We start from the raw sequence: 24,097 nt of genomic DNA, 5'->3' as shown, positions 1-24,097 counted from the left end.
AAATGTATGTGTAGGGACTAGAGTTGTGGCTCAGTGGTAGGGTACTCACCTAGCATGTGCGAGACACTGGGTTTGATCCTCAGTACCACATAAAAATAAATAAAATAAAGGTATTGTGTTCAACAGCAGCTCAAAAAAATATTTAAAATTTTTGTATTGTATGTGCAATCATACAATATAAAAATATTGTATTGCAATCTATCTCCTTAAATATTACTTATAATTACAAAAGGAAAACAGTAGGTATAGAGAAACCATAAACAAGTGAACAAAACTTAGTGCAATAATATATAGATAACACACATCTCCAGCTGTGGTACTAAGAGCACAATGCTACTCATGAGTGTTCCATTGGTGATATATAACCTAAATTTATCATAACAAAACACTGGACAACTCAAATCCATAGACCAATTGTTCTATAAAATAATTGGTCTCTACTCTTCAAAAATGTCAAAGATAAGAAAGACTGAAGAACTGTCTAGAGACATAAAAACTAAAATGTGTGATCCTAAACTGGATGCTGTGATAGAAAAAAAGTACTATATGGATTATTGGGGCAATGGAAGAAATTTACTGGATGACAGATTAAAATGTTGTGCCAATGTTAATTATCCTGAATTTGGTGACTGCACTGTAGTAAAGAAAACAACCTTTTTAATAACAAATATACAATGAAGGGGATGAGGGGTAATGATGCATATATAGTCATATATCACATAACAAGCTTTCAGTCAATGATGGACCACTTATGATGGAAGATTCATAAGATTATATTGCCTTGTGATATTGTAGCCATCTTAGTACAAGTATACTTCATGATACTCAGACAATAACAAAATTGGCTAATGATGCATTTCTTTTTTTAATTAAAAAAATTTTTTTTTAGTTGCAGATGGACACAATACCACTAGTTAGTTATTTTTATGTAGTGCTGAGGATCAAACCCAGTGCTCCACAGAGCTATACCCCTTAGCCCTCTAATTATGCATTTCTCAGTATGTATCCCCATCATTAAGTGATGCATGCCAATCTATTCTCAGACTGTTCAGCAAAATACTAGGGAGGAAGATGTGGCAAAATGTTAAAAATTGGTGAATCTGAATTAAGAGTACAAAGTATATGAGTTCTTTATATTATTCTTGCAACTTTTTTGTAAGCATAGAACTATTTCAAAGTTACAAAAAAGCAATTAGCCAAAAATAACTACTTACATACTTCTTTTTAAGTATGTAAGTCAACATACACACAAAATAAACATATGCTTTCTTCCTAAATTACAGTATTTTAATATAACTTTTAGAAGTAGGATAAGCCTTAGTTTATAAAGTGTAAATTTTTTAATTTTGTTTTTGCAGTGCTACGGGTTGAAACCAGGGCATTATACATGCTAGGGAAGCTGAGCTACATCCCCAAATCTAAATTTTTATTTATTTACAGAAAATATACACACAAAGTCTAAAAGTGTGAAGTTGGAAACCAAAAGCAAGCTCACACTTAGATAAATGTGAACAATTGAACAAAGATTTAATTTTTAAATATCTTCCCAGTTCGAAAATCCTTCTTTTTTAAATAAGTTTTCATATGAAGTCAAGTCCTTGTGATTTAAGGATGGTTTTACAGTCTTAAGTGATTGTAGAAAGTGTTCTTGATTCACAGAGGTTGCTTCCAGTCCATTTTCTTGTAGAGCCAGCAAAGCAGCCTATAAATGACAACCAACAGGAAATTGCTAATTTGCTCATTTTTAAAAAATGAATGATCTACAGTAATACTTTAAAATCTGAATGCAAAACCTCAGTCTCACTTCACAGAATTCCAATATTCATGTCATTAAAAACATTAAGCTAAAAAGTTAAAGGTAATTTAAAAGCCACTGAGTCAACCAGAGTTTCTCCAACATTAAAACTCCAGCTTGAAATGGAAAAAAAAAAAAAAGCAAGCTGGGGCTGGGGATGTGGCTCAAGCGGTAGCGCGCTTGTCTGGCATGCGTGCGACCCGGGTTGGATCCTCAGCACCACATACCAACAAAGATGTTGTGTCCGCCGAGAACTAAAAAGATAAATATTAAAAATTCTCTTTCTCTCTCTCTCCTCTCTCTCTCTCTTAAAAAAAAAAAAAAAGCAAGCTGCAGAATAATAAATAATGAGTCCATATATATTTATAAAGATAAGACAGTTCTTGATCTTGGAGTAGGAAAGTTTTAAGACTCAGAAATAATAAAAGAAAAGATAAAACACATAGTCTGACCCAGAAATTCTCCTTGTAAATATATATATATATGAAAGACATAACCACACACATGCACCAATAGACTTATACAAAACTTTTCATAGCAGCAGAATTCATAATAGTAAAAAAGTAGAAACCGAGAAGTTCAAAATTTTAAGAAAGGACAAATAAATGAACAATGTTCATATACTAGATTATAAGGCAATGGAAACAAAACAAACTATAGCTACACACAAAACTACAGATGAGTTTCAAACACAATCTTAAGTTAAAGAAGCAGACAGAAAACACTATATACTGTAAGGTTCCATTTGTATAAAGTTTAAGAGCAGGCAACCAGTCTCCAGTGTTTTAAGTCAGGAAAGTGGTTCCCTTTTGGAAGTGCAGGGAACAGAGGTGAAAATGGCCCAAAAGAAAATTTTGGTGTGCTGATAATATTCATTCTATTTCTTGATATGAGTAGTAATTAAAAAGCGTGATCACTTTATATTAATTCCATAAACCATATCCTTATGATCTGTGCTTTCTGAATGTTACATTTAAAGCTGACCTGTAATGTCTTCTGCCTTCAAAATAAAACATAAAGGTCTTGAAGACTTGTAAGGGCCCATATGATCTGATTTCTGTCCATTTCTCCAGATTTATTTCTTGTCTTTCTCCACTCCAAGATTCAGTAATGTCAGGTCATTTCTTTTTTGGGGGGTACTGGGGACTGAACTCAGGGATACTCAACCACTGAGCCACATCCCCAGCCCTATTTTGTATTTTATTTAGAGACAGGATCTCACTGAGTTGCTTAGCGCCTCGATGTTGCTGAGGCTGGCTTTGAACTCATGATCCTCTTGCCTCAGCCTCCCCAGCCACCGCGCCTGGCTCAGGTATCTCTTAACTCTAATCCTCTTCACATTTTATGCCCCCTGCTTCAAATAATTCCCTCCACTTTTAGCTGGCTGACTCCCTGATTAGCTTTTCAACGTCAGTTTACATATCTTCTCTCAAAAGCCTTCCCTGATGTCCCAATTCTAGGCTGATGTCCTTCCTACATGTTCCCATAGCACCTTAGATTTCCTCAACTCTACATATTTTCAATCTCTGCTCCCTCCCCTAGTAATGTCTATCTACCTTCTAAGGAAAGGGGCCACCCCTGTCTGCTTCCTATTGAATGATATTTGTTACACAGAAGTCTTATAGTTAATGTTTTTGAGTGAATGAAGATTTGAATAGATGATGAAATGTTTTGAACCATACATTGATTACTTCACTAATTAACTTACTTCTTTGCAGAGGTTTCTAAGATCAGCTCCAGAGAAAAAACTGGTTTCTGCTGCTAGGTTTTCTAAGGAAACATCGGGTCCTATTGGCATGGTTTTTGTATAGACTTTTAAAATTGAAAGCCTGCCCTGGAACAAAATAAAAAATCTTATTAACATTTATGTTTGACACAATAATATATTAAAACATTTTGAGTTATCTATCATATATAGATAAAGTGTGTGTGTGTGTGTGTGGGGGGGGGGGGAATCAAACAGTAAAAATATATATACATATATCTTTACTTCTGAAGAGTAAGAAAAATTAAGTCTTCAATGGCCCATGTGACCATGGTAAAAATAATCACTCATAAAAAACTTTAATATTTTTATAATATTATAATATTTTATAATTTTAAAGTAGCCAACTGTAGACAGATCTCTTTAAGACATAAGACAAATCTCTCTTGGGTACAAGTAGTACAACTATAATAATTTAAGATAAAAATATATGAATTGTCAGATAAAATTTAAAAGTATTACAGACATTTTAATTTTTAAAAAATTTCTTCAGGGATGGGGATGTGACTCAAGCGGTAGCGCGCTCGCCTGGCATGCGTGCGGCCCGGGTTCGATCCTCAGCACCACATACAATCAAAGATGTTGTGTCTGCCGAAAACTAAAAAATAAATATTAAATTCTCTCTCTCTCTCACTCTCTCTTTAAAAAAAAAAAAAAAAGAAAGAAAAAAAAATTTCTTCAAAACTTGATAAAAGCCCAAGTGTGTGTGTGTGTGGGGGGGGGGGAGATAAAAAACACTTCATTCTGAGTCTTCTGCCATTCCTTGTCAGTGGTTCTAGATGCTAAGGGCAAAGGATTTACTGACTTGACTGTGGATGCATTGCATAAGCTCGGTAATCTAAAATCTCTCCTCTGTGAAATGAGAATGCTGACCCAGATTATCTCCAAAACCCTTTTAACCTCTTTTCTTTTTTTTTTTTTTTTTTAATTTTTTTTTTTTAAAGAGAGAGTGAGAGAGAGAGAGAGACAGAGAGAGAGAATTTTTAATATTTTATTTTTTTAGTTCTCGGCGGACACAACATCTTTGTTGGCATGTGGTGCTGAGGATCGAACCCGGGCCGCAGGCATGCCAGGCGAGCGCGCTACCGCTTGAGCCACATCCCCAGCCCCGATTAACCTCTTTTCAACACTCTAGGATTCCTCCATTCCAGTTGCAAAATAATGTTGAGCAGATTCAGGACTCAGCACCGAGTCTGCCACAACACTACCACCAGGTAACTACCTTACTTTTAGGCTTATCTTTCTCTGAAAGCAGGGCCAGGTATCCACCAAGAGCAGATCAAGATTATGATTTTATGAAGGGCCATCAGGCAAGGAGATACTGAAAGTCCAGTGTGAGGAGGACACTATGTTCAACTATGTTCAGTTTGGAATTCAATTCTGCCAAGCTCTTGGAATGTAGATGTTGATGTGGTGTTCAGAAATGTTCAGAGTAAATATCTACAGTGAGTACCTTCTGATCTGGAGGGGGAATATAGATGATCTTATCCAATCTTCCAGGTCTTAATAAAGCATCATCTAACACATCAGGTCTATTTGTTGCAGCAACAATCATGACATTTTGATTAAAAACTTCTTGAAACTCTGAGGGAAAACATATGACACAAAGTAATACCAATAAATTATTCTCTCTTTTTTTTTCCAAGTTATGCATCAGAAGGTCCATTTGTTTTTAAATAGGGATATCTTTTTCTTTGGACCAGAATGTTTATACCTCCTAACCAGACCACTTTCTTGGTATCAAGGTATTCCAGAAACATATCATCATCAAAGAGCCACTTTGTGTGCAGGAAGAGAGTGGATAGTCCTGAGAAACTGTTTCTCCATGTGAGAACCAAAGAAAAGCCTCATTGCCCTACCTGGTGACCTGAATGTACTTGAACCCTCAATGATTACAACTTAAATGGACTACTTGAAATGACAGAAGCAAATGACTCAGCAAGTAGAAATGTAAGGCTCTGAAAATTCTTGGTTATCTATCCCCAAGGGGATTTACTTTACTTCTTATTTTTCTTTCCAGAGACATAAATAATGACAAATAACCTAAGCTGCATGTAAATCCTGGATGAAGAGAAGAAATGTCTAAAAGCAGACGAGCAAGGCCTTGTATACAATGATCAATTAAAATTATTTGTTGAACTGAATAATCGGAACTGTTCTTTGGTGATCTAATCCCTCCAAGCAGGGAGTTCCAAGTACTTTAACAGAGGCTGGGTGAATACTTGACAAATACTATATGAGGAATTCCTGTATGCTTAAGATTTGGTTTGATAATCTCATTGGTGCCTTCTAATTAAAAAATTATCTACTAGGGATACTAAATAGAAATCAAACTCTAGCTGGAAAAGAGACTCGGAAAACAATATTTACATTCATATACATCAAAGATAATTATAAAATTTACTTCACATTTCCTCACCAAATCACAATTTCCACCAGCCCTTTAAAAATCTTATTAACATTTATGTTTGACACAGAGTCAAAATGAAATTACATACATCCCTCTAAATAAATCAGCACATGTAAAGCAAGAGCATGGTAAGAATTCTATTTAATGTTGGTCTGGATTTTTTATGTGCTCTGGCTAATAAATACCTCTTCCATTTTTTTCAGCTCCTGGTATTTACCCTGTAGATTTGATTTACTTCCTCTTCTTTCTATTGTCTTAAGTCCCACACCATCTAACTCATTCAGGAGAACGGAAAGAACTCGCTCTTGAACATCACATCCTGTTTTGCTAACTGAGCGAGACCCCAAGATTGAGTCAATTTCATCCAAAAACACAATTGCTGGAGTATTTGCTCTTGCTTGTCGAAATACCTAATGTTGGAGAAAAAAATATTAAAAAGCTAATGTTATACACCATTCATGTGAATGTACATTCTCTGCATTACTACGTTTAACTTTTATTTTTATTTTAAACCCAATACTTTGTGCATGTTAGGCAAGCACCCTACCACTGAGCTCATCCTCAGCCCACTATAATTTTTAAAGTACAAAAAGGAAGATTCTAAATGCCTAAGAAACTGGGAACCAATAAATCAAAGAATAATGGAGTATTATGTAGGACTTTAAAGTCATATTTTGAAAGGATATTTAATATGAAATTTCAAAAGAGATATGTTAAATTAAAAAAGCAGGATAAAGCTGTAGAAAGATAAGACCTGACTTCTATTTTGCTTTAAAAAAAAAAAAAAGACAAAGGCAATTCAACAAAAAGTTAACAGTAGGTAGAGGGATTATAAAAGGTATCTTACTTAAACTGCTCTGTATTTTCTAAATTTTCTATAAACAAACATGTAAAACTTTTATGATTTAAAACACAACTACTAATATTTTTTAAAATAGGGTTTATCTAATAAGATATGAAATAAAAAGATAAAAAGTATACTTAAAGGCATGAGAAAAGTAACAAACCTGAGACAAAACCTTTTCTGAATCTCCAACAAAAGGTGAAAAGAGATCAGCTCCACTCACTGAAACAAAAGAGCAGTGACAGCTTGTGGCCAGGGCCCTCACCAGGGTGGTTTTAGCACATCCAGGGGGCCCATAGAGGAGAAGGCCCTTTGGTTGTGTCAGGCCCATCCTAATAAAGTCCTGAGGGAATTTCAGAGGCCACTCAATGCTCTGTAAATATGCAAAAAGAGATTAAAAAAATTGTTTTAATATAATAAGAAAACATAAAATAATTCAGTAAATTCATTCAGTTCACTCAGCAATTCTCAGGTATGTGTTATGAGCTGAAATACAGTCTGTTCTCTACATAGTAGCCAAGGATTTTAGAAACTAAGTCAGGTCACATCACTTCCTGCTGAAAGCGCTTCAGTGACTTCTCACAGAACTGGCATAAAATCCAAGTCCAAACTCCTACTTCCACTGTTACAAGGCCTTACATAATCTATCTCCCAAACATCTGGCTTACTCCTGTCTCAGAGCCTTTACTTGCTGTTCTCTCTGACTGAACCTCCCAGAAGATTTCTGTGTGGCTATTCCTCACCATTTGGGTCTCAGTTCAAATCCATTTCCCATGGAGAGGTCTTTTTAACCACCCTAGCCAAAACAGAACCTCTTCCTCATTATTCTCTATGCTGCTACCTATATTTACTTTTAGAGCACTTATTTGCTAATATTTTTCCATGTTGGGTCTACTGTTCTGTTCTTACTGGAATATAAAAGCAAAGTTCACCCACCCCTAAATCCTCAACACCTAGAATGACCCAGCCCCAAGCAGGCATTAAACAAATGTACCAAATAATCAATGAGTCCTGACTGTCTCTAAGATAAATGGTTTTATTATCATAATTTTACAGATACAGAAACTCAAGCTTAAAGAAGTTAAACTTGGAGCTGGGGTTGTGGCTTAGCGGTAGAGTGCTTGCCTGGCACATGCAAAGCTCTGGGCTCAATCCTTAGCACCACATAAAAACAAATAAAATAAAGGTATTATGTCCACCTACAACTAAATAATAAATAAATCAAGTTATTATGTCCAACTACGACAGAAAGAAAGAAAGAAAGAAAGAAAGAAAGAAAGAAAGAAAGAAAGAAAGAAAGAAAATTTAAACTTGCCCACCTCTTATTGCTAGTGATATGGCAGAAACAAGTCTGATGCCAGGAATATAACTCTAGAGCATTCACTCTTGTTCTTAATTACTGATATATAACCACTACAATAAGACAAGACCCCTGAATTCTGAACCTTGTGTACACACATTCTGGTTAGAGAAACAGGATTATTAACTAACAGCCAGAAAAGAGCATTCCAAGGGGAAGGAACACTACAAGATGTGCCTGAAACCATCTAATTTATTCCAACATTAAGCAGGAGCAGTGGAGAGGATGGGAGAAAGCAGAAGCAATGGAGTTAAAGTAGAGGTAGGAGTCAGAACACAAATGAGAGTTTTTAAGTCTACACTAAGAAAGGAGCATGAGAAATGCATTAGAAGGAACTAAAGCTAGAGGTAGGGAGACCAGTTAGAAATTTCTTGCAATGATTTTGTCCACAAAAATTACAAGGCTGGAAATGTCAAAGTAGAAATGGCATGGAAGGGATGGGTATTTGAAACATAAAAAGGAACTATATTTTTGGTTGGGACTCAGTTCTGGCCACTTGCTCTTAGAATACAAGTTCTGACTAAGGGATGGGTAGCTGGCTGCTTTCACTGAGACAGGGAATTCAGTCAGTTAGTAGTTGACTTACTAGATTATGAACACACTGATTTTGAGAGCCATAGGATTATATATAGACAGGCCAGTCAATAGTCCCGATAACCAGAAGAAATGTCTACTGAAATATAGATATTTAGATAGACAGATAGATAGATAGGTAGATAGATTGATTTTTGAATTAACAGGTTTCAAGGGATAGTTGAGACCTTGGACTCACAGATTTCAAAAAGAAGAGCCCAGGAACCTCTTGAAGCAGCATTTAAGGGAGGGGAGAGGAATGCTCAGAAAGATAGGAAAGTTTAACAATCAAGCTAAGGGAAAAGTTTCCAAGAAGATGTGGCTAATTTATCTCATTCATCTTACAAAGATTAAATGAAATAAAGAGTATGAAAAACCTGGGGCATATTATAAATGCTCTCAATCATGGACTTAAGGATTCCAGTATTTTCTGGTGATATAGCTCCTAGTTAAGATGAATAAATTCTAATTGATACTTATAAGTCAGACTTTCATGTACGTACCTACAGAAAACTAGTTCCTTTAGTCAATACAGGCAAAAGAGAGTTGTATCCTTCATCCATAAGTGAAAATCAGTAACAACTATGCCATACTGACTGTTTATTGCAATTTTGTGTTTTTACCAGTTCCTGTCTTATAGCCATGCAGATCAGAGGTCAGAGGAAACTAATACCCACTGCCCCTATTTTTAAAACCCACAAACTAAAAATAGTTTTAACATTTCTAAATCTTGGGGAAGTCAAAATAAAATAATATTTTGTGAAAATTATGGTTTCAGTGTTCATAAATTTAATCAGAATACAATTATAGTATCTACAGAGGACTAAGTACCAAAATCTAAGGATGCTCAAGTCTCTCATATAAAATGATGTTGACCGGGGTGTGTAGTTTAGTGCTTAGCACTCCAAGACTCTGGGCTCAATCTTCAATACCAAAAAAGAGAAAAAGCATAGTATTTGTATATAATCTACACATCCTCCATGTACTTTAAATCGTCTCTAGATTATTTATAATGCCTAATACAATATAAATGCTATATAGATAAGTGTTATATTGTATTGTTTAGGGAATGAAGACAAGGAAAAAAGCCTGTAAAGTGTTCAGCACAGTTATAATTCCTCCCCCAGAATATTTTTAATAGTGATTTAAATCCACAGGTGCAGAACCTGTGGATAGAGGGCTGACTATACTCATTTATGTGTTGTCTATGGCTGTTTTTGCACTACAGTGATGAAATTGAACGACTGTGACAGATACTGTTTGGCTCACTAACCTTAAAACAAATTGCTATCTGGCTTTTTACAGAAAATCTGTTGAATCCTGTTTTAGATTTTAAATTTGGGGGGATGGGGGTTTGCAGGTATTAAGGATGAACTCAAGGTGCTCTACCACTGAGCCACATCCCCAGTCCTTTTTGTTTTTTATTTTGAGACAGTGTTGAGAGCCACAGCCAAAGGGGCCCCAGCAAACTTCCAGCTGCCGGCTGATGCTGATGATTGGCTCACAGCGGCCCCAGCAACATCTAGCTGATTGGCTCCTCTGCAGTGATGTTCATTGGGCTGTTTCCCTGCCCTTTCAGACCACGGAGCTGCTCATTGGGGGACTTCTTTGGCTCCGCCCACGCGACCCAGCCAATCGGCCTCAAGAGCAGGAGGATTGTGTGAGGTGGTGAGGCTTGGGGAAGCCGGTGGTGGCAATTGGGCTCTGAGGGTTTTTTCCTGAGGAGCTGTTTTGTTTGGCCTTTGTAGTTCTAAAAATAAAGTTAGTTTCTTTTGACAAGTGGCTCCTGAATTGTGCCCAGCAAGACTGCGGCAAGACAGGGTCTTGCTAAATTGCATAGGGATTTGTTAAACTGCTAAGGTTGGCCTTGAATATGTTATCTCATCCCGCCTCAGCATCCTAAGCCACCACACTTAGCTAGATTATAAACTCTTTAAAGAAAAAAACAACAAAAGTAGGGTTGAGGTGGGAAAGTAGAAATTTAATTTGATGTCTGCAAAAGTCCACTTAAACAAAGACAGAAAAGTGATTGTTGGATTTAGGTGTCAAGATCACATTAGTGATCATAGCAAGAGCAATTTCAGTGCAGTCTGTTTTCATTGTAAAAGCACAGAATATTAATCTCTAATATTCTACTAGCTTAAGCAGATTGTTACCTGTTTTAACTTCCGTTTTACATCTTCAAGGCCACCAATCTGCTCCCAATCAATAGGCTTGATGTCCATCAATCCAATAACACTTCGAAATGATGAAGGCTGAATCTTCTTAAAAGCTTCAAGGAAGTCTGTTTCATCAATCAAAGGATTGTCTTGGTTCTGAAGAAATACACACAAAAAAGCAAAATCAAACCAAAAATTAGGTGACCCTTTTTTGTGGTAAACAAGCACAAATCTTTTTAAAAAATACTTTTTGGAATTTGTAAATCTATTTTGTTATCATTATGAAAGAAACTTATACACATAAAACAAAAAAACTGAATGTCTCCCCAATTCCTACTAGTATTCATCCCCAGAGAATGTCAACATTTTCTAGTGTATTTTTTAGTATGTTTAATGACAATAAGCATATGTACATCCTGTTAAACAGATAAGCAAACTGAACCATTATATATTTTTTTCTCTTGAGATTTTTCTCATGTCAATTAATATGATTCTGTTACTCTTTGTGACACATAATACACTATTGAATAAACACATCATAATCATCTTTCTGACAAACATTAGGTTATTCCTAGTCTTGTTATTCAAAAAGAAAAACAAGCTTCAACTGAAAATCTTTATGGTCATATTCAAGTATTTTATATAATAATTTCCTTAAAGTAGAATTATTGAGTTTAAGAGTATGTACATTTACAATTTTGACAGCCATTACCAAACTGTTCTCAAAAGAAAATGCATCAATTTATTCTCCTTTAGTAATATGAAGCTACTGCTCTCCTGCTACCTCTTTAACACTATATATTACCAAACTTTTAAGCTTCTCCCAGTGTGACAGGAAAAAATGGTACTCACCACTGTGAGGGAATGATGAAATCAGTCACCTTTTTTGCAACTTTCATTGTAAAGGCTCTTTTGGCAAGAAAAAGATACTACATCTAGGGATGTCAAAGTCTGATAAAGAGAGGATATTTGCATGCCTTAAAGTATCTCCCCACAAATTTCTCAGTGGCTACACAGTGGAGAAATTTAGAAACCACCTTGATCATTAATCAAAATTAGCATCACCAATGAGGAACCAATGGACATGTATGCCTCCATTTGTGGTACTTTAAAAATATAACATCACTTAATTAGTGTTGCTAACAGAGATGTATACTCAGATTCTGACCATTTAATAAAATAACAGACCTGCATCACTTACGTCAAATGTCTCAGCCAAAAAACCATTGTGAGCTGGAAGTAGTGGTGTACACCTATAATCCCAGAAGCTGAGGCAGGAGGATGATGAGTTTAAAGCCAGACTCAACAGCTTAGCGAAGCCCTAAGCAACTCATCAAGACCCTGTCTCTAAATAAAATTAAAAAATGGGCTGGGGATATGACTCAGTGGTTAAATACCCTGGTACCTTCCCCTCACAGGGAAAAAAAAAAAAACATTGTGATTTTTAAAAGACTAAAAAAAAATGCAATCTATTACCCTGAACTAGATTCTGTTTGAGAGAAAAAAAATGCTGGAAAGATTGGGAGAATCCAAATGAGACTATGGACTATAGATCTGATAATATTTATATCAATGTTAAATTTCCTGAGAATATTAACTATATATGACTATACTGTGATCATGGCAACATTCTTATTCTTAAGAAACAGTAACATATTAAGGAACAAAAGGTATGCAATCCATTCTCAAATAGTTCCCCTAAATTAAAAAAATAGATGCACAGATACATGCACACACACTCAGAAACTAAAAGTGAAGACTTTTCATGTTTACTGGTACTCCTTTTATTGTCATTTACCTATCTTACTATCCATTTTCTCTTGGATTATTGATCTTAGCTTATTGATTTATAAGAGTTCTTTCTATATCAAGGAAATTGGGATAAAAGTATTTCTCTTAGTTTTGATTGTGTTTTTAGGCCTGTCATTGACCAAAATGTTGCTATGCAGCACATGACTATAGCTTTTTTAAAAAAACTGTATGGCAATATTAGATATTGGGTACCCAAATACTAATTAATTTTTAGGTAATACCAACATTTGAAAATCTTATTTATAGATCTAGAACACTTGATTCTCATAACCTTTTCAGGCATATAAATTCTTTCCTCTGGGTGTGTATTTAACATTTCTAGTCCTTTAACAGAAATTTTCCACAAAAGTTTAACCATCTTTAACAGATCCCTTGTCTGCCCTGACACAAAGGCAGCAGTAGCCCCTCAGCTGCCTAGTGGGGAAAAGAAGAAAAAGATGGAGCCAGTACCTTCCCAGATGTCTCTGTCCCTTCTTCCTTTTTGCCTTTCTTCCTTCCACTTTCCCTGGGTTGTTTCTGAACTCAGCGGTCAACTGTGGTAACTATGCTTAGATAGGCCCCTCCTGAAGTAGCAGTGGGCTCCACCCTAGGACGACAGCAGCTGACTGGTCCACCTAAGCCAGAGGTGCTTAAGGTCAAACATGGAACTCTAAAGTAGATGAAATTTGAAATGTAAATCTCTCTTCCCATCCCCTGGTATTGTTACCTGTCTCTCAAAGGACATATATTCTCATACCTTTACACATGGGACTTATTAAAACTTTGAGTAGTTTTGGCTACAAACCCATAAGTTCACATAACTTCTTCCCACATTCAATTCAAGAGTAAAAATAAAGGAAAAAGAATTAAGAAAGGATATAAATTATTTAGATAAAAAGGTTTCTCAAAATTCAGGTTGATAAATCATCCTTATGTTACAATTGAAGTCAAAAACTCTTAGAATCTTCAGCTTACTGAAATTATTTTTTCCTGAAGAGATTAGAAAACATACTTACCACCTTTTTTGAACTCCAAAATTAATTTATTATATTAATAAAAAGATTAACGTGGAGGGTAATCAATATTTCTTACCTTCTCACTGTGAAGGAGAGCGTGCATGGCCGCCTCCCTACAGAGTGCTGTCAGGTCGGCACCAACATAGCCAACTGTCATTTCTGCAAGGAGACCCAAATTGGCATGACTGGAGATGGGCATCTTTGAGGTAATAACCTGTAGAATTTCCCTTCTTTGTTTAAGTGTGGGAGTCCCGATGATAACCTAAAGACAATACAAAAACAAAAAAATTAACTTTACAGCTTCAATTTTTTTTTATCTTCACCAACTTGTACAATAATAAGCTAAAAGTGTGCAATTATTATTCCACTTTAGAGTCTAATACAGAACTGAAATACTACATAATTCCTAAGCTTCAAACTTCTTTGGTAGTGTCCTGGGATTGAACCCAGAGGTGTTTAACCACTGAGCCATATCCTCAGCCCTTTTTTATAATTTTATTTAGAGACAGGATCTCGCTGATTTGCTTAGAGCTTCTCTGAGTTGCTGAGGCTGTCTTTGAACCCATGATTCTCCTGCCTCCCGAGCTGCTGGGATTAAAGACATGAATCACCTTGCCTAGCTAGATATTTAACCTTAATGGCAACTCAAGGAGCAAATGTACACTGTATACTGGTGTCCTGATAAGGAATGAATAAATCCCAATGAATTTATGCCTGCTTTGATTTAGGTCTTTTTTGCCTTTACCCTTTTTATTTCAACACACTTTTGAAGTTATCCTGCCTGTAGGTTGTCCTTTCAAATGTACTAGCGTTTAATACTTTCGTAGCAGACCTAGTTCCCTTAAGAATTAACATTGCCGATTATAGTACTGATCTTCAGGAACAGTACAGCAAAAATAACCCCAAATGGATTCTGGACAAAACAGGTCCTGACTCACAGATTACTTAAGGGCTCATTACAAGACGTCCCAGTCGAGCCTCTGACTCCCAAACCTAAGAGGCAAATGCTTCAAAGCACCCAACCAGGCAGGGCAAGAAGAGGCCAGAGTTCTAGGGACAAAAGGGCTAACCGGTCCCGCCTGCTCACCTCTCGGTCAAATCTCCCGGGTCTGCGAAGTGCTGGGTCTAGCGCGTCTGGCCTATTGGTGGCTCCCACCACAACCACCTCGCGGTCCCCGCAGACGCCGTCCAGGAGCGTCAACACCTGGGCCACCACGCGGCTCTCGGGGGTCCGGTGTGCGCCGCCCCTCCGCGGACATAGGGCGTCCACCTCGTCCAGGAAAAGCAGGCTAGGCCCTCGGCTGGCCAGCTCCCGGGCGCGCTGAAAGACCCGCCGCACGTTCTCCTCCGTCTCCCCAGGCCGGGAGCCCTGCAGCGCCGGAGCACTCACCGCCAGCAGCTCTGCGCCCGCTTCCCGGGCCACCGCCCGCACCAGCTGGGTCTTGCCCACTCCGGGAGGACCCACCAGGAGCACCCCACGGGGCACAGCTAGCCCCAGCGCGGCCAGGGTGCTGGGGTAGCGGAGCGGCAGGCGGAGGAGCTCCCGCAGCGAGTCGGCCGCCTCCGAAAGGCCCCCTAGGGACACCTCGGGCTGTGGCGCCGCCGCTGACGGAGGCTCCCGGCAGAGAGCGATGCAGGTTCGAGGGGTGACAAGCCCCGCTGGATCCGGGTTGGGTGTCCCGCCGATGATGTGCAGGGCGGTCAGAGGACCTGGGTCGCCCGGCGGAGCGGCCACCACATGGCCCTGGGAGACCGGTCGGTTCCTCAGCAGCTCCTGCGCGGCCTCCAGCACCGCGGCTGGACTCGGGGCACTCGGCGCGCCTGCGGGCATTCGCAACACTGGCCACACAGAGAGGCGCCGCAGGGGCGGGCAGGGTACCAGGCTGAGGCGGCTCAGGCTGAGAGTCCCCGGGGAACCCCGCTCCCCCACCGCCGCCCCGGGACTTGCGCACTGCAGGTCCAGCTGCACAAAACCATCAGCTCCATCCCGCCGCGGCCAGGCAGTGCAGAGGCAGGAGCCGCCTTCGGGCAGCAAGATCCTCACTTTCGAGCCCACACGCGCACCCAAGGTGCGGAAGGCAGCAGGACCCAGGCGACAGCGCTGGGTGCCCCGGTCCCTAGCATCTACAGGTAGCAGCTTTAAGAGGGGCCTTTCAGGGAAGGGACCTGAGTCCGGGACCATGGCACGTGGAAAACTCAGTCCTAGGAAGCTGGAGCAGGAACTCCTTCCGGACGGAAAGGCCAAACACACCGCGCTCCCGGACCGGAAGCAAGCTGCGCGCATGCGCTAAGGATGATGTTCAGTAGCTAGCGGTTGAGTGAAGATATCAAGGAAAAAGAGACAACGTCTGAGCTCTGGGGAATTTTTGGTCCAGTTTGATGAGGTTGAGCAGCCCAGAGCTTTATGGAGGTGGTGTTTACAGGTGCCTGGGAGGCAACGTAAGCTAACCATTAAGTATGGCCGTGGTACCTTGGGAGTCACCAGCATTGCATGTTCTTTTTCCTGGCCCTGGGACCGCGGCATTACTGAGTAGGACAGGAGAGGCTGGACACCCGAGAAATTTTCAGGAAGCAGGTTTATTGACTGCAGGGTTCAGAGGTGGCGCTTGCCTAAGAATTCTTCCTCTGATCAAAGATATGGAAATTCTTTTAACATTATACTCAGTGGGAGGGGAGCACTTGGAGGCTCACATGACAAGTACTTTCTGTTCCTCTAGACCAGACACACAGGTTTCACAAGTTTGTTTGTTTTACCAAGAAAACAAGAGATAATTTTAGCAAGAGATAATATATTCTGTACAAGCTTACAAACTAACTCTGTCACACCTTTTGTGCGCAAACCTGGCGTTTATAGGAAGGAGGAAACTATCAATCACAATAACTTCTGTAGACATGTTGCTGATTTGACAAGAGGAGAAGCTTAATTATGGCAAGGGTCTTTGGAGTGAGGGTACCTGGTCTGCTTCATTACTATTGCCGCTATTGGAGTATCAGCCTACAGACTCGTTGTTTTTTTTTTTTTTTTTTTGTAAAGAAACTCCCAACTGTCCCCCATGGGAACAGTATTTAGGGGGTGTCATATTGCTTATGTCTTAGGTAACTCGGATTAGCTGAGTTAACAACCTTGGCACCTTCCATAACCGAAATTCTAACCTGTTGGGGTGGTCCAGCCTTTCTATAGAAAAGCACCAAGGAGAGGAGCACAGTGTGACATTTAAAATCCCTTGGAGAGGGGAAAGAAGGAAAGCTAGGCTATCCGATGTATTGGTAGCATACTAATACATTCGTTCCGATTCCTGATTTACTCCTTTGAATGTTCTTTGGCATTAAAAGGCTATTTGGGACATAGCACTACTAAGTCTTGTACTGAATTAGAGACTATACCTGTCTACATTATTAAAACAACTGCCTACTCTTCTTTTTCCACCTACTTTCTGCGTTTTCGAAAGTAATTACTCTTTTCAGCTGAAATTCATTTCCTATCCCTTTTAATTTTCATTAAAAGAGATGACATATTTAAAGGCAAGAAGCTATGCCATTTTTTTTTTTTAACCAGGGATTCAACCCAGGGGTGCTTTAACCACTAAGCCACATCCCCACCCCTTTTTATTTTGTATTTTGTATTTTTCTTATTAAGTTGCTTAGGGCCTTGCTAAATTGATGAGGATGGCTTTGAACTTGTTATCCTCCTGCCTTGATCTCCCAAACCTCTGGGATTACAGGAGTGTGCCACCATGCCTGGCAATATGCCTTGTTTTTAATCCTGCTCACATTTTCCTACCTCTATTTTTCTCACCTTCACTGAAACCCAAATTTGTGAAATAACAAAACTGATTGCAAACAGAATGCCTAAATGGCTGGGATGCAGTTATATAGTTTCTATTGCAAATAATCCGAGATTGTATATTATCAAATCAATGGAAAGTTTTCTTGGATCTGGGACCAATGCTAATTCCTGGTCTCATTCTATCTAAACTTAATAGCAAACAGTATGAAAGACTTCTAGACTCTACTGTAACTTATCTCTTTTTTACTTCCCCAACTCCAGTGTTAGAACAACTTAAAATGCACCCCAAAAGTAGCACAAATAGCAGGAGGAGGTCCAGAAATGGGTAATTCTTACATTACTTTAATTTCATTAGCCTCTGTCCTCTTTGGCCTTCAGACTCCGCTCTCCCCACCCCATTCCCCACCAACATACACTGGGGATTGAACCCAGGGATGCTCTTCTACCACTGACCCCAATCCTTTTTATTTTTTTATTTTGGAATACGGTCTTGCTAAACTTCTGAGGCTAACCTGGAACTAGCTATAATCCTTCAGCCTCAGCCTCCCAAGTTACTGGGATTACAGGTGTGTGCCACAGTACCCCAGCTGCTTTCAGGCTTTTCAATAATTGTCTTGCATATTCTCAAAAAAAAAACCATTTTCCTGACCCCTAAAGATGTGAGTAAAATGCCTATTAAGTTATTCATCATGATGCCTGTACCTCAATGAAAATTCTTTAATTCCAGTTCCAAGTAAATATGAGGATCTAGGAAAGAGAATGAAGACTTAATAAGGACATGATAACTGTCTTAAGTATGTAAAGGGCTGTCATGTAAAAGATTCAGCATATTTAGGAATATCTATAATATAGAAGAACCAGGAAATGAAGGATCAGTGGAATGAACTTAAGATATTTCTCTACTTGTATTTTGAGTATGGGCATATGGAAGATACAGTTAAGGGACATGACTGAAGCCAATTTAGGGGAGCAAACATAAGAAGGCAAATAAAGTTAACCTTAGCGTTTTCTGAAATTAGGAATATGATGTGAAGAAAACTGCATGTTGTTTGTGTTAATCTGATGGGTTGGTTTTCTTACTTTTTTTAATTTCTAATTTTTAAAGAGAGAGAGAGAGAGAATTTTTAACATTTATTTTTTAGTTTTCGGCAGACACAACATCTTTGTTTGTATGTGGTGCTGAGGATCAAACCCAGGCCGCACGCATGCCAGGCGAGCGTGCTACCATTTGAGCCACATCCCCAGCCCATGGGTTGGTTTTCATACAGGTCAAACTAGAATCCTCTGCCCTTGTAGGACCCATATAGCCAGGAAATGTTCACTTCACCCTCCCTGAAAAGGTGAGTCCTCACCTTAAGTCTCAAACAAAATCAACAAGGGATCCTGTTCCTGGACCTTTAACTCTTATCGATCCTTTCTGTTCCTTTGGGTCAGACCTTTTTCCAACACTATTATTTCAACCATCTGTGAATTCATATTTATAATATCATTAAATTATTTAATCTTCTTTGGGAAAAGCATTCTAATAGGAGTTGAGTGGTTCTTTTGCTTATTTGAAATTTTTCAAGATCATCCCAAATTTGGCATCAATTAGTGCACAAAAATGTTGAGCCACTAGAGGGAGTCCAGAACCATTTAAACCTGAAGTCTGCAGGATTGTCTGGAGATTGAAAAATGTTCCTAACTGTGAATTCCACTAGGTTTTGCTCAGAATTGCCAGATATAAAAAACATCCTATTGTCTCTATATAGTATCTTAGTCTGCCCTGGCTGCTATAACAAAATACCATAAGCTGGGTAGGTTATAAACAACAGCAATTTATTCCTTATGGTTCTGGAGATTAGGAAGTCAAAGATCAGTATACTGACAGATTTGGTGTCTGGTAGGCATCTACTGTCTGTTTATAGACAGCACCTAGTTGCTGTATCTTCACATGGAAGAAAGGAGTAGCTAGTTCTCCAGCTTCCTTTTTTAGAGGGCTAATCTCATTCAGGAGAGCTCTACTCTCATGGCCTAAACACTTCCCAAAGGCCCACCTACTAATACCATCATCTTGAGAGTGAGAATTTCAACATTAGATATGTGTGGTGGGTACAAACATTAGAATTACAGCAGTAACTGACTTATTCTTACACGATTTCTGCATGTCGCAGCCCATGGAAATCCCAGTTTCCAAGCTAAAACTTAATTTCTCTATTAAATTTAAAAACAAGACTCTCCTCAGATCCAAAATTTAGTGGTGGATCAAAATCCAGACAAACTAAATTTATCTTGCTATAGCCTAGAAACATTTCTAGGTTTAAATTGTTTCAAACAGGTTTATTATACAAAATATTTCCTGAGATTTTTCTAAAGTGATACATGTAAGAAATAGTTTCTCTTGATTTCCATTGCTACATTCAAAGTTACAATTTGTCAGTCCATGGTGGGATTATCTGTTAATTTCAGTGACTGGTGAAGCCAAGATAGGAGAATCACAAGTTTGAGACCAGCCTGGGCACTTAGTGCGACCTTGCCTCAAAATACAAAATAAAAAGGGCTGGGGCTGGGGGCTGGGGTTGTGGCTCAGTGGTAGAGTACTTGCTTCATATGTGTGAGACATTTGGTTCTATTCTCAGCAACACATATAAATAAATAAAATATATAAATATAAATAAATAAAATAAAGGTCCATCAACAATTTAAAAAATGTTTTTAAAAAGGTCTGGAGGGCTGGGGATGTGGCTCAAGCGGTAGCACATTTGCCTGGCATGCTCGGGGCACTGGGTTTGATCCTCAGCACCACATAAAAATAAAGATGTTATGTCCACCGAAAAACTAAAAACTAAATATTAAAAAATTCTCTCTCTCTCTCTCTCTTTAAAAATAAAATAAAATAAAAAAAATAAAAAGGGCTGGAGATGTAACTCAGTGCCAAAGCACTCTTGGGTTTGAGCTCCTGTACCAAAAAATAGTAACTATTTTTAAAAACCACACACAAAAGTTAAACGTAGTGTAATAATTAATTTAATTGATAAAAATCTCAATTAATATACCTAGAATTCAGAAGAAGTAATTGGAACTTGTTTATTTTTAGGATAATGATTGTACATGAATTTTGTACCTTTAGCATCAATAATAATATATGTTAAATATATTTCACTACATGAAACATACCATAACTATGAAAAAGCTAAAGAAAATAGCTAAGTCATCTGTAGAAGAATGGATACTAATCTTTTCTGTTTTTCCATTTTCATGTTATATTTAGCCCTAATATACTTGAACATTAGCAATGATTATAAATTATAATAGATGAATATAAAGATCCATTTAACCACACTGGAAAAAGCATGATTTGCAAATGTTTTAATCTCAACATGTTCACGCTGATTTGTCAAGTGGCCTCATGTGCCAAACAGATGATCTTTTTTTTTTCCCCCCCTAAAACTCGGGATTAAACCCAGTGACACTCTACCACTGAGCTATATCCCCAGCCTTTTTAAATCTTTTAGTTTGAGACAGGATTTTGCTAAATTGCCAACGCTAACCTCAAACTTTTGATCCTCTTGCCTCAGCCTCCTAACTGGGATTTCCTTTTCTTTAATAAGATACAACATCTTTTGACATGTCCTTATCTTAAGATATGTAATGAAACCCCCCCCAACATATGACATGATTAAAATTCTTCTTTAGAATTTCTGTCTTTATTCTTTCTCATATATCTAGGCTAGATTAAGAAAATATGGAGTTGGGAAGGTAGGGAATGAAAATATTTGCAGGACTACAAAAGATTCGCAGGCTCTAGGTGACAGAATTCATTCTGAAAGTTTTTTTTTTTTTTTTAGGTTTTCAGGAAATTACTTGATTCATCTTTTTTTCAATGCTAGGGATCAAACCCAGGGCCTCATGAATACTAAGCAAGTGCTCTACCACTGAGCCACATCCTCAGCCCTAAAAGTTAATTTTAAGATAGTTTTTTTTCTCTATGATGTTGGTTCACACTTTTCAACTAATGATATTTGTGTATTTATTAAACAAATGTTAATTGAACATTTACTTCATACTAGATTCTGTACCGGAGACTGAATATATGCTGGTCAAAAAAACAAAACAAAAACATGTTCTTGTCTTTATACAGTTTAGTCTACTGTGGAAGCATTAAATCAGTAAACAAGTGAATAAACTGGATAATTAAAAGGTGATGAATATTTCTCTGAAAGAAATAAACAGAAAAGTGTTAATTTAGACAGATATTAAGAATGGGGGGTGGATTGACGTGTTTTTTCTAATTTCATAGGCCATTGAGTCACTCAGTGCAACACTTCTAATCCCAGATGTCTGGGAGTTTTTCTCACACACCAAGTAATTCACCAGTAAACAGCTGGGTGTACTCCAATTCAGTTTGGTTCTGACAATGTCCACATGCAGATAGCATTAGATCCAACAGGTTAAGTGGTTCAGTCCCTCAAAACTACCCCCAACTTCAGATGCCAATCACAATCCCAGGTTGTAACCTGTGCTTCTCACCCACCAACTGTAAATTGGATATACCACTACCCTCTTCCCTGGTTCTATTAATTTTCTAGGACAGCTCATGATCTTGGGGGAAAGCTTTATTTACATTTACCAGATTATTAATAAAGAACATAATAAAGAACACAGATGAACAACCAAATGAAAAAATACAAAGGGCGAGGTTTAGAATGGTCCAGAGCACAGGAAATTTTGTTTCACAAAGTTGTGGTACACCAACCTCTGAGCATGTGGACATATTCACCAACCTAAAAGCTCTCCACACCCCTCTCCAAGTTCAGGGAAGATTATGGAGGCTTCATCACATACGCATGACTGATAATATTAACTCCATTTGTAGCCCTCCCCTCTGGAGATGGGGTAGTAGCTGAAAGCTCCAAGCTTACAATCATGGTTAGCCTTTCTGGTGATTAGCCCCCAAAGAAGAGCTCAGCAAGCCCCCAACCAAGAGCTCAGCAAGAGTCACCTCATTAGAACAAAAGACTCCTATTACCCAAGGAATCTCAAGTGACTTAGAAGCTCTGTGTCAGGAACTGGAGGCAGAAATCAATCTGTATACTTCTTATTATTTCACAGCAAGGAAGGAAGGAAAGCCTCTCTGAGGCAGTGACATTCCAGCTGTGTCTTGATAAATTGGAGTCAGGCAGAGGAACTAAAGGAAGAAAGTGTAGGAGTGAGTGGGAAAAGCCTTAGCTAATTCCCTGAAATTGGAATATGCATTCTGTGCTTAAGAAATTAAAAAAAAAAAAAAAACTGAGCATGGTGGCATGAATGTGTAGTCCCAGCTACTCAGGAGGCTGAGATAGGAGGATTGCTTGAGCCCAGGAGTTTGAGGCCAACCTGGGCAACATAACAAGACCATCTCAAAACAATCCACCAACAAGAACAGAAAGAAATGCAAAGATGCCAGTTTTTTTCTTTACCACACTTTTGGCATTTATTTTCTAATAATATTTTTTAATTTTGTTATATAGAGATAGATATATCATTACCCTGGGGACATAGTTAGCTGTTTAAGAATAGAAACTAACTTTAAATATATTTAAAGTTTTGTATATTTTATATAAATACATATATATTATATGTATATATTATGTGGCATACTTAACACAAATCTAGTGGTATACTGGAGTATAGTTGATGTTTACTAAATACTTGTTTCTTACTATCTTCACTGTGTGGTCAACTTTATTTTCCAGATTGTATACCTTGTCTTTACTATCTGACGTTCTTTCTTCCAACTGACCTAGTCTGTTGGTTATGCTTTCTATTGAGTCTTTTATTTGGTTTATCCTTCATTTCAAGGATTTCTGACTGTTTTTTTTTCCCAGAGTCTCTCTTTCTTGAAGTAATATTTTGCTAACTGTATTTGCTCTCTTATCTCTTTGTTGGAGTGATCAATTTTTCATCAACTTTACTGTCCATGGGTTCTGTTATTGTAGTATGGTTTGTTTGGGGAACTTTCCTCCCTGGTTTTTTCATGTTGTCTCTGTGTCTTCCTTTCTTGCAGTGGATCTGACACATTACAGTTTCTTCCCAATATTCTTGTAGTACCTGTACAGATTGTCTGTACCTCACCTTGATATTGGGCTTCCAGACCCTGCTGGTGTCCCTCATAGTATGCTACTGCAACTAAAGGTGGGTGGCAGCAATAGCCGAAGTAACATGAGATAATAATGGAGGTGCCCCAAGATGGATGTAATGTCTTACAGAGATGAGGCCAAAAGGGTGGGCCTTACACTGCCTTTGGGATGCCTGCTTTGAAATGCAACTGCTTATAGGCCCTGTTTGTTGTCAAAAAGGTAGGAGCTACTGTGTGGGGAAGGTTATGGCAACATCTACAGTGTCCCAAGATGGAAGTGGGTTAGGCTTGGGTTCCCAGGTGGGGGGGTGGGGTGAGTAGCACATGGATCCTTCTCTAAAATAGACCATATATTATGCCACAAAGCAAATCTTAGCAAATATATAAAAAAAGTCTCTACTATTCTGCATTCTATCAGTTCATAATGGAATGAAATTAGAAATCAATGATAAAATAAGAAATAAAAGCTACTCCACCACCTGGAGACTAAATAATATGCT

General features: G+C 38.2%; 1 protein-coding gene across 3 annotated transcripts; it reads right to left on the bottom strand.

The window, feature by feature from the left end:
- Positions 1 to 311: 311 nt before the first annotated feature.
- Afg2b (AAA ATPase AFG2B) lies at positions 312 to 16,479 on the bottom strand. Of its 3 annotated transcripts, XM_026392959.2 has the most exons (8): positions 14,801 to 16,479; positions 13,790 to 13,975; positions 10,904 to 11,062; positions 6,978 to 7,187; positions 6,188 to 6,380; positions 5,014 to 5,144; positions 3,504 to 3,629; positions 312 to 1,702 (listed from the first exon to the last, which is right to left on the bottom strand). In XM_026392959.2, exons 1-8 carry the CDS (start codon positions 15,995 to 15,997, stop codon positions 1,535 to 1,537), a joined length of 2,370 nt encoding a protein of 789 aa, XP_026248744.2. In that variant the 5' UTR covers positions 15,998 to 16,479; the 3' UTR covers positions 312 to 1,534. The 3 variants fall into 3 exon arrangements, with proteins under 3 accessions (XP_026248744.2, XP_026248749.2, XP_077655813.1); XM_026392964.2 differs by lacking the exon at positions 6,978 to 7,187; XM_077799687.1 differs by lacking the exons at positions 312 to 1,702; positions 3,504 to 3,629 and having other exon boundaries at positions 5,021 to 5,144; positions 6,156 to 6,380.
- Between the last annotated feature and the right edge of the window lie 7,618 nt (positions 16,480 to 24,097).

This window comes from Urocitellus parryii, chromosome 6 (genome assembly GCF_045843805.1).
Source record: "Urocitellus parryii isolate mUroPar1 chromosome 6, mUroPar1.hap1, whole genome shotgun sequence".
NCBI classification, from domain to species: Eukaryota; Metazoa; Chordata; class Mammalia; order Rodentia; family Sciuridae; genus Urocitellus; species Urocitellus parryii.
The sequence above is the reverse complement of the archived record's forward strand: the minus strand, read 5'-3'. Positions and strand labels throughout refer to the sequence as shown.